Here is a 15,900-nt window from a genome sequence, read left to right as displayed (position 1 = left end):
CTTTATCGTGCTGTCACCTCTTCCCGGTCGGTAACTTAGAGCCCTCGGAACCATGCCTTCATGGCATTACAATTCCTCGGGTTCCAACAACTAGGAAAAATGGTGGGATCTGCTTCTTCTTGTGGTGTTTGGGCAATCAGGTACCTCTGGGAATGCCTTCAACCCTCCCAGATAGTGTGGGTGTGTGTGTGTTGTTGTTGTTGTTGTTTTTTTAACGTTGAATATATCAAGTCAATTACCTTGTTTAATCATCGTCATAAATTCCACTTGAAACATGTTTATTTTCTCAACTCAGGTGTGATCTGGGCATTTTTTAATATATCAGTTCTGCCTAATTTGTATTTAAATAATGACTTTGTTGTTTAGGTTTTAAAGGTGCTCCAAGCAGGGTGTGTGAGAAAACATCCTTGTTTTCTAATTTACTTTAGCCCAGGATATTTTTAGGGTATGGGAATCTTGTTGTCAAACACACACATACACACGTGTGGACACACACAGACACACACACAGAATTTACTGATCTATCTGTTGGAGTAGCTCAATCTATAAATCTTTGCTCTGGCCTCCTTGATTATTTCCTTCAAATACATTATGTGACTGGCCTAGTCAATGGGTTAGCTCAGGGTCAGCAAACTTTCTATAAAAGCCAGATAATAAACAGCAAATATTTTAGACTTTGTGGGGTCTCTGTTGCAGCTACTAAACTTTGTCACATTGTCTGAAAGCAGTCACAGATAATTCACGAACAAATGAACATCACTGTGTCCCAATAAAATTTTATTTACAAAATAGGCAGAGTGACAGATTTGATCTGTCACAGTTTACTGTAGTCCGAGTTAAATCTTTTTTGAGGACTTTGGTATATCTAAGTTGAATCAAGGAAGGCTTTAGACCCCCAATTCTCTCTCTCTCTCTCTCTCTCTTTTTTTTTTTTTTTTTTTTTTAGATTTTATCCATTCATTTGACAGACACAGAGTGCAAGCAGGAGAAGCGGCAGGCAGAAGGAGAGGGAGAAGCGGGCTCCCACTGAGCAGGGAGCCCAACGCAGGACTCAATCCTAGGACCCCAGGACTACGATCCAAGCTGAAGGCAGAAGCCCACCCAGGTGTCCCAGATCCCTAGTTCTTGATATAGAACCAGAAACTGGGTGAATGTGTGTTGAATGAGTTAAGGAAAAAGCTCTTTCTTAACTAGTTTAAAATAAGGACAGAGAAACTTTCTATATAGGGAAACAAAGAAGGACCTCGCTGGGAATGTGGATTTGGGGAAGGCTCTGAGATGGCATTGTGCTCACTAATACCAAAATATTTTAACAAGGAAGCAATTGGCAATTACATGCAGTATTACTTGCTGGGGAAGTTGTTCATCTTTTTTTTTTTTTTCCTCCCCAAAATATGCACCACTGCAGAAGGAAATGGGCAGAGGTCTGGCTGTGCGAGACCTGGATTTGAAAACCCAGCTCTGTCACTGACAGCTGTGTGTCCCTGGAAAATTACCTCCCCCATCAGACTCTCCGTGTTTCCATCTAAAGATTGAAGGCCATATACGAAGACGTTCTCTGTGGTCCCTTGGAGCTCTCAAATTTTGTGGACTGAAAGAGAAAATTCATATAATTGCAATGTTTAATGGGATTTATGATAATTGAAGAATAATTGCCGCTCCAAACTTTTATTAATCTATATTTAGTTATGAGTCATGCTTTCACAATAGATGCTTTGGAAATAAGCAGAGAGACAAATTGAGTAAACAGAATTTTAAATATTTTATTTATATGCAGTTTGCATAATCCCTGGAGCCCATGAGCATATTAAGATCATTTAAAATATCCATTAAAAGTTATGTGTTATGCGACAAACTCCCCTTTTAGAATGCGTTGCCAAAGGATAAATAACTAACATTTATTGAGTAGCTACTACTGCAGATTAATTGCATTCATTATGCTTGATCCTTCCAGCAATGCTGAGAGGTAAGTACTAGAATTCCTATTGCACTGATAGAAGATCAGAGACTCCGAGGAATTTGCAAAGAATTGCTCAGCTGATGAAAGGCTCCATGCTCATTCAGAGCTGGGCCTTTCTGACCCTAAAGTCTGTGTTCCTTCCAGATGCCATCACATCTTCAAAACAGACCTGTTCTGTGGCCCTTTTGCTGGTGCTCAGTGGAATGAGCTGTTTGCTTTTCCCTGAGGTCCTCTACCCTGTTCTTCTGCAGAGCATCAGCAAAGTGTCTTAGAAGTAAGCATATGCACCTGTCCTCCACTGGCATGGTGACACCCAAGTGGGCAGAAGAGGGGGAAGCAGGAAGAAACAAGGAGGACCCTGCGTCCACTGGCCGAGAATCAGGCCATTGGCATTTCTGTCCCAGCCCTCACATGGGTTTGTCACGTGGCCATCACCGGCCTGGGCCTCAGTTTCCCCCATTTGTGATGGTGATGGAAATATTCCCCCTCCTCCAGGTTGTTGGAAGGATAAAGGGCATGATGACAGAGCTTTGTAAAGGACCAAGTCACCTATAGACCCCCCACGATGGAGGTGATGGGCTGGGGCAGTGGGTCAGGACAGAAGAGGCTGAATCTGAGATGAAAGACCCAGACTCGAGTCCCTCCTGCCTCCAGTGGTGTGTGGCTTTGGGCAAATCCTTTTCTCTCCTGTCCTTTAGTTGCCTCATTTGGGGAATGACAGGAATACCCTTTGTTGATGCTCCATTCTGTTCCATTCTGATGTTTTGGATGTCTCCGCAACGAGATGCTTTAGGCGATCGAGGGCGTCTCAGGGAAATAGATGAGCCATTTGGAGTCCATAAAGCAAGTGCATTCTAAGCTGCTTTCGCCTGCCCTGGATTCCCATGACCCTCACTGTACCCCTGCCCTTAGTATCGGGGCTCCACGAAGAACCCCACTTGCGTTTTAGGAAATGGTCCATTTCTATAAGACTTGGGCCATTCCAATGTGTTTGTGTGTTTCTAGTCTTCTGAAGTTTCTACTCCGTGAGAAGCCTGGAGCCCCATTCCAAGATGCTTCTCCTGGTTTCTCTGAACTTTATTCCCAGAAAGCCTTCAGAACTGCTGCTGGGTTGGTATAAAAATTAAAATGCCATTACTTAGGTGAACACATTTGGAAAGCAGAAAGGCTTATATACACATCGTAAGCAAGGATTATTTTATCCTCCACTGTTAAGTCAGGGTCTTATAATTAAAATGAACCTGTTCGCAATCATGTTTTCGGGAGTTTTTTCCTTCTCTTCCTCTCCTCACCCCTCTGGCACCGAGTTGCCCTGGAGACCCACTTGACGGAGACCCACTTGATGCCCCGATTCCTCAGCTGCCCCCCTTGCTTCTGTCCTGGGGCATGGAGACAATGGGGGATTTGTCTCTGGCATTCTAGTTGTTAAGATGCATCATTTCCATTTCACATATACCCTTGGTTTCACCTTGCCCTGAGGTGGCTGGGGATCATGTGGGGAGAGACTGGGAATGGCAGGGAATGCGCTTGTACTTGCTCTCTCTCTCTCTGGTTCAGTGACTTCTTCTCCTCACTCTCCTCCTTGGCAGTTCTCCTTGCTCATCTCTGGGGACAATTGGCTGCTCACAGGGGTCCCAGATCCCTCTACCCGTCACCACGCAGACACTCAGAGGCTTGTTTTTATTCAACTTCCAAATGATGAGTGAATATAATCAATGGGATTAGCCACCCAGGGATAAGCACCCTGATCAGTTATGCTAGCCACAAACATTTATTGGGGATGCAGTGTCTAGAGCATATTCAAAAATGTAGCCCTGAGTTAAGTCAGAACTCTAGAGAGCCATGTATTTGAACGGTAACATACTTGACTCTCATCGAGTTGCTTTTCTGAATGATGTTTCTGGCAAATGCACTTGGCTACCTGGCATTCGTTATTGCTAATAGTATCAAGCACTGGTGTATCACCAACCAGCATCGACTATGTCCATCTCTTTATGAGAAACCATGGGAGATGTTTGTGTCTTATTGTGGCCTCTGGGAAATGTGTGTTTCTTTCACAACTTTGCATAACTGCTCTGTTATCTTTTTTTTTTTTTAAGATTTTATTTATTTATTTGGCAGAGAGAGATCACAAGTAGGCAGAGAGGCAGGCAGAGAGGGGGCGGGGAAGCAGGCTCCCTGCTGAGCAGAGAGCCCGATGCGCACCTCGATCCCAGGACCCTGAGATCATGACCTGAGCCGAAGGCAGTGGCTTAACCCACTGAGCCACCCAGGCGCCCCTATCTTCTTGACTCTATGGCTCTTTTGGCTGTGATTTCCTTTGACCACCGGCTGCAGGGAGGGTCAGAGACATTTGCAATCCACCCCTATGAAGTGTTCAGGACATTATAGACTTAAGTTTGTGGGTGAATTTTAACCCAAACTTGCAAATAAAATATTTTCTTCCCTTTGCTTTCCCATCTTTCTGTATATGGAAGTCTATATGAAACGAACTCCTCCAACTTTTCAGCTGTGAAATCAGATTCAAGTCAAAACAAAACAAAAACAAACAAAAACAAGGGCGCCTGGGTGGATTAGTTGGAAGCTAAACTTCCAACTCTTGATCTCAGCTCAGATCTTGATCTCAGGGTCGTGAGTTCAAGCTGGGGATGAAATCTGCTTAAAAACAAAAACAGAAAACGCGAGCCGCCAAACATACTCTGTAAAGAAGAGTAAAGCAACACGTCCCTTCAGAGTTCCTCAGTAGCCTCGATTACACAGAGGACGTTGGAGAGGAGACTCACACGTCACCATAGACTGGGCTCTCCTCACAGCCCCGAGAACTGAATACTGTGATCCCATTTTATTTTATTTTTTTTTTAAAGATTTTATTTATTTGTCAGAGAGAGAGGGAGAGAGAGCGAGCACAGGCAGACAGAATGGCAGGCAGAGGCAGAGGGAGAAGCAGGCTCCCTGCTGAGCAAGGAGCCCGATGCGGGACTCGATCCCAGGACGCTGGGATCATGACCTGAGCCGAAGGCAGCTGCTTAACCAACTGAGCCACCCAGGCGTCCCTGTGATCCCATTTTATAGAAGGGGGGAAACGAAAAGGAAAATTGTATGCAGTTGAAGTATCATTATGAACGGCCTTCTGCTAGTAACAATAATAGGAAAACACCAGCAGAGGCTTACAACTGTCCATACCCTGCTGCTGCGATTGACGAAAAGTTTTCTGTTCACGGATTCATTGACGTCTCAGCATGATGGGGTGAGATGGCCTGGTTTCAGTCTTCACCACTGGTATAAGGAAACTGCATGCCTGTTTCGCAGCAGCTTATAAACTGCTGGTGCCTTTCTTGCATTCAGACTCACTGCTTCTAACGGATTGATGAGGATGAGATCTCGCCTCTCAGGAGTTCTCCCTACCAGTAATTTTTTTAAAAAAGCATGATTGTTTCCTTCCCTCTCCCACCCCTCCATCCAGCCCCTGTCGCCCAGCTTCCCACTGGAGCCTCCCCCAGAACCGGAACAACAGTGACAATATGGACAATAACTAAGTTTATGGAGGTTTCCTTCTAAGTGCTGAGCTTCAGGATTTACTCTGATGCTCAGCCTACTCTCCATGGGAGACATGATTCCCCGGGATGACATCTATGCTTTATAGAGTGTAAGCAAAATCGTTCACAATTTCACAGCTAATTGGTGGCAGAGTCGGGTTTTAATTCGGGATTTCCTCCTCCAGCGCCCAGGCTGAGAGATGCAGGGCTGAAGATCATCGGATACAAAGAGCTTATTTCCCAGGAGACTAAATACCTTCCCAAGGGCACAAAGCAGTCTCCTGCCTGCTCCACAGCCTTTTGTCCTCGGTGTGTGCATCTGTGGTGTGTGTGTATGTATGTAGGTAGGGGAGCACAGGGCGAGTAAGGGGGTAGGACGGGGGAGGAGTCCCAGAAAGGCAATGCTTCCTTCTGAGAAAAGTGCCTTGGCCTTATGGTTTTCTCTCCAGCCTCGTCTGAACCTGTACTGTTGGCCTCAGTCTTCATCCATCCCTGCCTGCGCTGTGACCCGCCCTCTCGCCTCCTGCTCCCCCAGTGGGACGGGCCTTGCTGCAGCCGCCCCATGCCTTCCATCCAGGGTCCTTTTTTAATCTCAGTCTAATTGGTTTGCTTGGCCTGCTGAGATGCTTAATTGGGCATAAGCGTATTCCGAGGATCCTGTGCCATTGTGGTTCTGCTTTCTCCTCCAAGGGGAATTCACTGGCTCTGGGCTCAGAAAGAAAGAGAAAACATTTTTTTTTTTTTTAATGTTGTGCTCAATTCACTGAGAACTTACATGAAATTGTTCCTGGGCCAGCAGAGCAGTTAGACAACATGACAAGTAAGGCTTTCTCCACACCCTCTCTCTCTCTCTCTCCCTCTCTTTTGAAGGTGGCTTATGGCAGTCAAAAGGGCACTGTGCTTGGAGTCACGAGCCCTGGGCTCTAATTGCAGCTCTGCAGGTCATTCGCTCTGTGAGCTTGGGCAAGTAACTTGATGTCTCTGAAATTTAGTTTTCCCACCCATGAACTGAGTGAGTTGGATTTGATGACTTCTACCAAACAAGTCATAGTGATGCTTTCAGAACAGGGGCCACATTCCCTAGGGAATAAATCTGGCCTGCCACCTGCTTTTATAAATAAAGTTTTATTGGAACACATCTATACCCACATGTTTATGTACTGTTTACGGCTGCTCACACCACAAGGACACAGCTGAGTAGCTGTGACAGACTCTCTGGCTCCTCTTTTAGAAGCTAGGTTGTGTCATTGCTGAAAACCTTCTTTGGACTGCATACATTACTTGGAATTTTTTTCTTCCCACCCTTCCTTTTATCTCATCTCCTCTAATTATGTGCATATCTAGGACTGCCTTCTTTCTTTCTTTTTTTTTTAAGATTTTATTTATTTATTTGACAGAGAGAGATCACAAGTAGGCAGAGAGGCAGGTAGAGAGAAAGGGGGAAGCAGGCTCCCTGCTGAGCAGAGAGCCCAATGCGGAGCTCGATCCCAGGACACTGGGATCATGATCTGAGCCGAAGGCAGTGGCTTAACCCACTGAGCCACCCAGGCTCCCCTAGGACTGCCTCCTTGATGTTCCCCAAACCTAGCAAACAGTCCTACCTCAGGACCTTTGCACCTGCCCTTCCTTCTTCCTGGACGCTCTTCCACCAGTGGCCCCTTGTTCCCTTCCTCATTTTCTTCAGGTCTCTCCTTTCCTGTCATCATGTTAAGAAGGCCGGCTCTATAACCACACCCTCATCCTACCCCTGGGCATCGTGACTGCCTTCCTCCACCTTATTTGTCTTCACAGCACTTCTCCCCTCCAGCTTGTTACTGATTTGGTTCTTTATGAGCTGTGCGCTCTCACCAAAGTTTAAGCTCCTTGATATCAGCTAATTTTTTTTGCTGCTGTATCCTCAGATCTGGAAAAACAGTAGGTGCCCAGATTTGGGAACAAAATTCAACTGTTTCAGCTCCATTGTTGTTTAAATCTCCTTCTGAATAGGTCTAAGTGCTGGGAAGCCCTTTTACTTAGGGAACTTTGGTAAACAGTATAACATTTTAGAATCCTGTAACTCTTCCAGTCTTTGCTCCAGTATCCCTGCGACGGCCTTGAAGTCACATAAATTCGTTCTTCGCACATTTTTAGTCTGGATTGTTGGTCACTCAGAAGAGTTGAGAGATTGAAATCCAGTAACACGGTTAGGCGCCCAAGGCCCTTCATCATGGGGTCACTGGCAGCCTCTCTGCCTTTACCTCTTATCATATACATCTCCCTCACACATGCACACACATGCGCACACACCCCTCTCTCTCCACCTGCCTCATCCTCCCTTTGTGCACGGGGAGTTCATTCTTCTTGAAACACGCTTCCCCTCTCTTTGGCCAAATCCGCCCTCCCATCAAGAGGGAACTGATACAACAGAATTCTTTGCCACCCCCACTGCCACCCCTGCGTCTCTTGCAGATTGGGGCAGGACTCTTTCTTTGACTAAAATTACCATTACAAATAGCATGATTTCAGAGCTTTCCTAAACATGCACTTTCTGCCTCAAAGGTCAGAGAATTCCTTTGCATCAGGAGCCCTGTGATTCTGGAAAAAGGCAGGTGCCTGGCGGAGTCAGTGATTCCTAATCTCTCTCTCTCTCTCTCTCTCTCTCATACACACACACACACACACACACACACACACACACACACACACACACACAGCTTCTGAGCTCTTCCCAAGTCCCCTGCTGTGTGCTTAGCCCATCTATGCATCACCCCACTTAGGCCTTGCACCTGTCCTGTGCAGAAGGAGCTGGGGACTCAGCACCAGCTGCCTCCCTAATTTCTTCAAGGAAGCAACTGAATGGCGGGCCCTGGCTGGGTAGTTGGTGAGCATCAGAAAGATGGTAGAGGCTGTGGGAAAAAAGAGAGAGGGAGGAAGTCAGGAGGGAAGAGGGGGCCAGGGAGAGAATTGAGTCTTGAGCAGGTAATTTGATGGTGGGACTGGTAGTACCTGGTTCTATAGCTTTTACATTTTATGTCTCAGTATCTATATTGAAAGACTGATACAAGAATCCAGATACCAGTTTTCTTCTCCCAGCTCTACCACTATCTAGCCGTGTGACTTTTGGCACATTACTTAACCTCTCTGTGTGTAAATGCACATTGGTTTTGAAGAATGTAGTCATAGACACGTGGAAAAAAAATAGTAATCCAAGGTCATAAGTTATAAAACAAAGTGATTATATATATATATTTGTCTGTTACACTGAAGTACGAGTATATTCTATGCACATACATAATTTCATAATTACATTTATATGTAATTTTAGAAATTTGGGGGATAAGCTGATAAGAAAAGACTCTTTTCCTCAGAAATATCTGATGATCCTCATTGCCTTTTAAGGTCATCTCTTTGTGAGTAGCAAATTACCTCCATAACTTAGTGGCTTGATATAACAGTATTTATTATCTCACAGTTTCTGTGGCCTGGGTGCCTGAGTGTGGCTTCCCTGGGTGGTGTGGCTCTCTCCAGGCTGTGGTTATGGGTTCGAGGCTCAGCTTGGAAGGGTCTGCCTCCCAGCTCACCATGCGGTTACTGTTAGGACTCAGGGTCTTCTGGGATCCCATTTCTTTGGAAGCTGCAGGCCGGGGGCTTCTCTTGGTTCCTGGCCACGTGGATCTCTCCACAGATCATCTCACACAATGGCAGAGAGAGAGACTGAGACACACACACACACACACACACACACACACACACACAGAGGACAGGCAAAATGGAAGTTGAAATCTTTTGTAACTGAATCCTGGAAGGTACATTCCATTGCTTCCACATTCCATCCATTAGAAGCAAGTCGCTGGGTCCCTTCCTGCCCACACTCAAGCAGAGGCGACTGGTTGCACAGGGGTGTGAACCCCGGGGCATGGGGGTCATGGGAGTCATGCCACAAGCCTCTACCTGCTCGAAAGTCCCCTCCCTCTGTCCCACTTGCTCCCTCTTGTCCTCCAGCTATTTGGCTCTTCCCCCGTATCTCACGGTCCTCCCCCGCACCTGCTCTGCTCCTGCCCTTTCTTCCATGGGGAGAGCTGTTCTCCACCACATTTCTGTCTAAAGACTCTGTGGACTTCAGAACCATAGTTCAGCTATGACTTCTTCTCTGAAGCTTCCCCTGGAGACCTGAGAAGTCTGGGCTGTTCTGTGTCCTCTAGTCCTGGACTGACAACAGACTGGAAACATCTTATCTTTCCTGCCGGACTGTGAGCTTCCTCAGGATGCGGGCCTGGGAAGTGTCCACCCCCACTTCCGGAGACATCAGACTTTGCACTTTCTTGGTGCTGCCTGTGAGGGTCTTAGAGGGCAGCTGATTGACTTAATAAGAACGGACGATGTGCAGGGTACTAAACTGACTTTATTTAGAAGAATTTAGAATGTTAGAATTTAGAATGTTAATAATTATGAACAGAAATTCCACAAGCAGACACAGACAATAAGCTCTGAGGCTTGGAAATGTACCAGTCTGAAAGCTTATTTTCAGACCCACGTTGTTCTGCATCGGGGGTCAGACCCCACCGCTGAATTACAGGGGCACATTCTGGGGTGATCTCCTCCCTGTTCTGTTTCTCCTTGCTCCATGCCCCTGCCTTCATTCGTCTCTCCCATCTTGCGGCAGGAGAGGGAGACCTTTTCATTAAACTCTGGTTCCCATCATTTATCTAGGCTGACCTCCTGTCCTCTAGGCTAGTCTGTTTTTCTCAAGGGTCTTGGGGCTTGTAATTCAGGCAGTCCAGAGCGCTGGTTGCTCCACGAGGAGCTTCATCCTTGATAGGAACAGAGGTCATTATTAAAGCAAAAGCAGCCTGAACCACCGCCCTTCGAATTTCTACTTGTATTCGGTTTGTATGCTCCTTGCTCATTGCCCATGAACCTTTAATGATTTTCCTGTCTGGGAATTTGTGAGGATATGAAGTTATAAAACTCTCTTTCACACTGGATTAGTACCTGGCAGTTTCCAAAGGTGTTCTCACAGCCGCTGTTGCATGTAATCTGTGCCCCAGCAGGAAGAAGGAGATAATATTAATTGGATTTTATAGATAAGGAGATATAAGTCCAGAGAAGTGACAAGCTTTGCCCGGGATGGCCCCGCTTAGCTTGCGAGAGGCGGAGTGAGATTGGACTCCCAGGTTGAAGGTCTTCAGTCTCTATCCCTTTCGTCGTTAGTGAAGGGAAGAATGGAAGTTCTCCTGCGTGCCACCCACGACATAGCTTTATTAATTCCAAGTGGCAAATGCTCACGGAGTGCATGTTAAAATGGTAAATAAAACCACCTCCGGGCTAATTATCTGATTTGGGAATTGTCCTAGAGCGTGTCTCAACTTGCTTCCTGCCCTAGGTCTTCCCGGCTGTGAATAGCCTTCCCCTGTCCCCTCTCTTCCTCCCTCCCTTCCTTCCATCCTTCCGTCCACTCGTTTGTTGACTCCTTTGGGTGGCATTGTGTTTGGAGTCCTACCATGTAACAGATATCAGAGAAGATCCCGTCCCTGTGGGCTCCTTCACAGTCTGGTGAGAGAGAGGGATAAGCAACCAGGCAACGGTGACTTTTGTATCCTGATGCTCTGTCAGCAGTGTGAGAACGTGACTGTGTCTGTCTGGCTCTCCACAGCGTCCTGGTGATGCGACCTGCGCGGTACATATCTTTCGGCTGATGAGAATGGAGGGCCTCAGATCTCAGTATCACCTGACAGATACTAAAAATAATCGTTGTCACTCTCTCACCTTCAGGAGCGAGGCCTGGGTGGGATAACTGTGTAGACTCTGCCTTGGGGGTAGAAGTGGTAAATCGAGGCATCTTGCTCCTCTCTCCTACCCAGGGAGTTTGCCCGTTGGAAGGTGAGGAACACAGCCATCGAGAGGAGAGACCTGGTCCGCCACCCGGTGCCCCTCATGCCAGAGTTTCAGAGGAGCATCCGCCTGCTTGGCCGGAGACCTACCACGCAGCAGTTCATCGACACCATCATCAAAAAGTACGGCACCCACCTCCTCATCTCGGCCACCTTGGGAGGTAGGTTGGCAGCTGCTGGGCCAGAGCCTTGCGCCCCTGGGCCCGAGTCGGAGGGGACGGTGGGGCCTCCTAGGATCAAAGCCAGACTAACATCTCTTCCACGGGACGTCACTCAAAAGCAGCTATCGCCAGAGAAGCTGCCTCGTCTTGGTGGCTGTGTTCATGTCAGAGCCCTTGATTCCCTTCTCTGGGGACCGTCCAACATGAGTTGGCTAACTTCTGCGGAAGTACTAACTTCTGGACCTTCACCTTGGAATTAGCTCAGTTCGTCAGGGGTGCCTCCTCTGATTATTGGATTAGTTCCTTTGGAATGCAGTCTAATCTGGGGAAATAATGAAGCTTCAGATATGGTTTAGAGAATTGCCTTTGTTTATTTAAGTCTGCTTGAGGGACTGATAATTTGAGGTTATCATTTTACAAGGAGGGTATTATTTGTATCTTCTATGGGCTTGGAGGAGGTTAATAGGAAAGCAGACTAATTGTTCCATCCTGCTTAGCCTTACCCATCCCTCCCCATCACATCCAACCAATCTCTAAGGGAGTAAGGAGAGCAGGAGAGGCTAATAGGAAGGATATAAATTTTTTGAAAGGGGGGATATGGTACAAACTAGCATATTTTGATGCTTCTGGTTCTTGCCTACATGCAACATTTTACATTATGAGCTACAATCCCTTGGACATCAGTTTTCTGCCACAGGGACCAGGGCCACTGTATTTTGAGACCAGCTTTTCGCTGGTGGAGCTCAGCGTCTTGCGCTCAGAGAGCTGCTAGGTTGCATGTAGATTTGGCCCTTGCCAGTTAAACAAGACTGATGTCTTGGCAGAGGCAAGGCAGGTGGACGGAGGTGTGATCATTTCATTCTATCTTCTTCAGAGGAGGGCTGAGCGTCATGGGGGAAGCAACATTTTAGTTTGGCAGGAGTCGGCCAGGCACCAGGAAGGTGGCTGCGCTTTCGAGGCTGAGCACGCAGTGTACACTTGGAGGAAGCCCAGATTAGGAATTTGATGACGTGGGAAATGTCGGGGGAGAAGCTGGTTGGGCAAACTCATCCATCTGCACAATAAGAAAAGCCAGTGTTTATTATTTGCCAGCAGTAGGGCTCCCCTGTTGCTGGTAGTCCTTAAAATCGGCAGGTGTCTTCTGGACATTTCCATTGTCTAGCTAAGAAAGCTGGGAGCTAGGAGAGAGGAATGGCTAGCAAGTGACAAAGCTAAGGGTTTCTCTTGTTTCTGTTTTTTGTTCTATTTATTTAAACTAAAAACAAGCAAAGCACAGTTTATACTAAGTTTTTAACTTTGGGTTTTCTGTCCACAAAGTCTGCATCTTTCTTTTCTTTTCTTTTCTTTTCTTCTCTTCTTCTTCTTTTTTTTTTTTTTGATTCAACATCAGTTATTTCTTTAACCAGTTCATTCACCAACCCCCTACCCCACCCATTCCAAAATCAGCCCACCAGTGTGTATTTGTCACCTGTTGCTAGTCAAATACTAAGTTTAGTAGGACTTTGAATGTTAGAATGTATAGTACACATTCTATTCTATTGTAAAGTGAAGACGAAATCACTTCGTCATTGAGTGTTTCATTCACCTGTACCCCTTTCTCTTTGAAATTCTCCACATCCCATTTCACTTGAATTAAAAAAAAAAAAAGAAGAAGAAAGAAAGAAAAGAAAAGAAAAATATATTGCAACCAATTCAGTCCTTCAGTTAGAAGCTGCATTCTGTCCGAGTCCCTGGAAATCCCAACTAACAAAGCCCTTTCTTTGGCTGTGAAATATATTTTTAATTTCTCCAAGGCGGAGTGGTGAATTATTCACAGAGCCTTGTTCCTCTTCTGTTTTTATAGCATAACATTTTAAAATATGCAGAACTTTGCATTGAGTTCCAGTGTTGGACAGCAGGCCCTAAATGCTCCCTCAGTCCTCAGCCTGGAGGAGTGGGGAGCAGGAAGAGGAAGAGATGCACTGTTGATTGAACACAAATGTGCCAGACACACCCTGCATGCAGTCCTTCTGACATCCTGTTTCCACTCACTCATTAATGGGAACAGTGGTTCCATTAATTAAGAGGGCCTCCTCTTGCAAGGGGAGGGGGGGATGGGGTCAGTTACAGTGAATAGAAGGGCAGGCTCTAGAGTTCACCTGCCTTGGTTCCAGTCCTGTCTCTGGTCCATGCCAGTTTGGGGACACCTACTTTAAGCCTTGGTTTCCTCTTGTATAAATAGACCTGCATATTATGAAATTAAATAAAAGAAGCATTAAGTGTGCTGAGCACAGTGTTGGGCACCAAACAAATTGTTGCTATGGTTGGTGGTGTTTTATTATTCTTACTATAAGTATTTGTAATTTCATGGGGGTAAGGAACTGGTGGATTTGGGATTCAAGCCCATTCCTACCACTTACTAGGTGAATAGGAGACATTGAGAAATTCACTTTTTGCCTGGATATCCGTTTTCCTGCCTAAATGCAAAAAGGGGCAGAACATGTTGTTCTGTGTAATTTTTCCTAAAACGAACACCATGTTGATTTAGAAGAAATGTTCTGATAAGCTGTTCAAGGTGTCAGGTGAGTTCCTGAGGGCATGCTCAGACAACAAAAGATGATCTTAAGCTGTCCCATGTAGGACAAGTGCATGCCTTTATTTGGCTCCTGAGGGAGAGGTAAGAGGAAGGAAAGGCAGCAGGAGGGGCGACCCAGGCCCACACCATGGGCTCCTCAAGTTTTTGGTGAAATGGATTGAATTCATAATGGACTTGTTATGCATGATTTTTCTCACAGGCGGTGGTAAGGGGAAGAATCGGGGGTCTAGAATGACACAGGAATATGAGGATAGCAGTTTCCCTCCATCCCTCAGAAGGAAACATCTTGGAGCTGGGTGTCTGTGTGATGCGTATGGTCAAGTTGGCATGCGTGGGACTGTATGCTTCCCCCAGCAGACAGATGTGTGCAGACGCCTCCCTAGATAGACCTGGATGTGAGTTCATCTGTGTGCACACATACATACACCCACAGTCCACTTGTACATACAGAAGGGACTCCTGCATATAGAAAAGATGCCCAGTATATGTCTATTTGTGAGATTGCACATGTGTATGAATGCGTGTGAGTTACATGAATGTCTTTTTATTCATGAGAGCTTATGTTTTTGTGCTTATGTGTACTTTTGTGTGTCTACTCATTATTCCACACCCTGCATTTTGGGAAAACCCCCCTGGGCTAAGGGGAAGGAACGAAGTCACAGAAACTCAGAAGGGAGTGGGGAAGGATGCCCCAGGGGACCCCAAATCCAGACATTCCCCTCCTCCACACAGTAGCAGTATCCCCTCTACACTCACAAGGTATAGTGCTCGGCTGCCATCTCATCCCCATCCCCTGTGTGTCTGAGTCCCACTTTGTCCCCCTCTGAAAGAGTTGGTGCAGAGAGAGAGAGGCAAATCCCCTGGAGGACAGAGTGATGGAAGAAAGGCCTATGTGGGGTGAAGAGGCAATTTGCAGGAATGCCCAAAAGGGAAAGCAACTCTAAACAGAACATTCTCTTAATAAACAAGAAATTAAGTCTTAATAATGCAGCAAGAAGCCCATTAACCCCTCTTGATCTAAGGCTTGCTTCTGCCAGTTTTTAGTCCAAAGGGAGCTGTGCCTGTTCCACCTTTTCTTCTTTGGGTCCCATGGAGAGCCAGCACTGACACTTGGAATATTTATTTCCTCTGCCTCCTGGCTCTTACTTCTAGTATATTCACATATCGAATCATTTGCCCCTCCGCTAGCCATTCAGTTGTCGATCCACCCATCCATCCATTTATCCATCCCACGATAACTGAACATCTCTTCTTCTGACCTAGGTGAGACATCAGGAACATTACAAACGAATCCATAGAGTCCTTATTCCACCGGGCCACCACCCACCCTCCTGGAATTCATTGTCTAAGTGCACACAGAGTCCCCTTTAAGCCAAATCTATTCAGGTCACTGTGGATTCTGAAGAACGGAATATCACGTCCTCCCACATTACCAATGAGACTTCACGTGCAAACATGAGTGTGCATGGAACATATGGAAACATGGAAGTGTAAACATGAGTGTCTTACTCTGAACTCAGGTCTAGGCATGTGGGAACCAAAGGTTAATTTTGATGATGATGAAGCTTCTCATGGGGAGACTTCAGGTAGTGCTTGAAGCAGCTGTGTCAGTCTGTGAACACTGTAGATTCAGTTGACTTCCATATATATTCATTCATTCACAAATACTCTGATCATCCACAAATTACATGACAGTGGAATAAGGAAGGCCACTTACCTCCTCCAGGACCTCACAGCGATTTTCCTCTAGCGAGGGAGCCAGGCTATTAAGCAAGCAATCACCAGGAAATGTGGGGGG

The 15,900-nt window shown here is 46.2% G+C and overlaps 1 protein-coding gene across 1 annotated transcript in view; it reads left to right on the top strand.

Moving 5' to 3' along the window:
* Window positions 1-15,900, top strand: part of BRINP1 (BMP/retinoic acid inducible neural specific 1) — a 173,265-nt gene that overhangs the window by 94,963 nt on the left and 62,402 nt on the right. Inside the window, exon 3 of the mRNA XM_047700951.1 lies at window positions 11,337-11,527. Coding sequence (XP_047556907.1) covers window positions 11,337-11,527 — 191 coding nt within the window. The remainder of the gene's footprint in view (window positions 1-11,336; window positions 11,528-15,900) is intronic.

Source organism: Lutra lutra, chromosome 13 (assembly GCF_902655055.1).
Source record: "Lutra lutra chromosome 13, mLutLut1.2, whole genome shotgun sequence".
NCBI lineage: Eukaryota > Metazoa > Chordata > Mammalia > Carnivora > Mustelidae > Lutra > Lutra lutra.
Note: the sequence above shows the minus strand (reverse complement) of the source record. Positions and strands in the feature narration are given on the sequence as shown.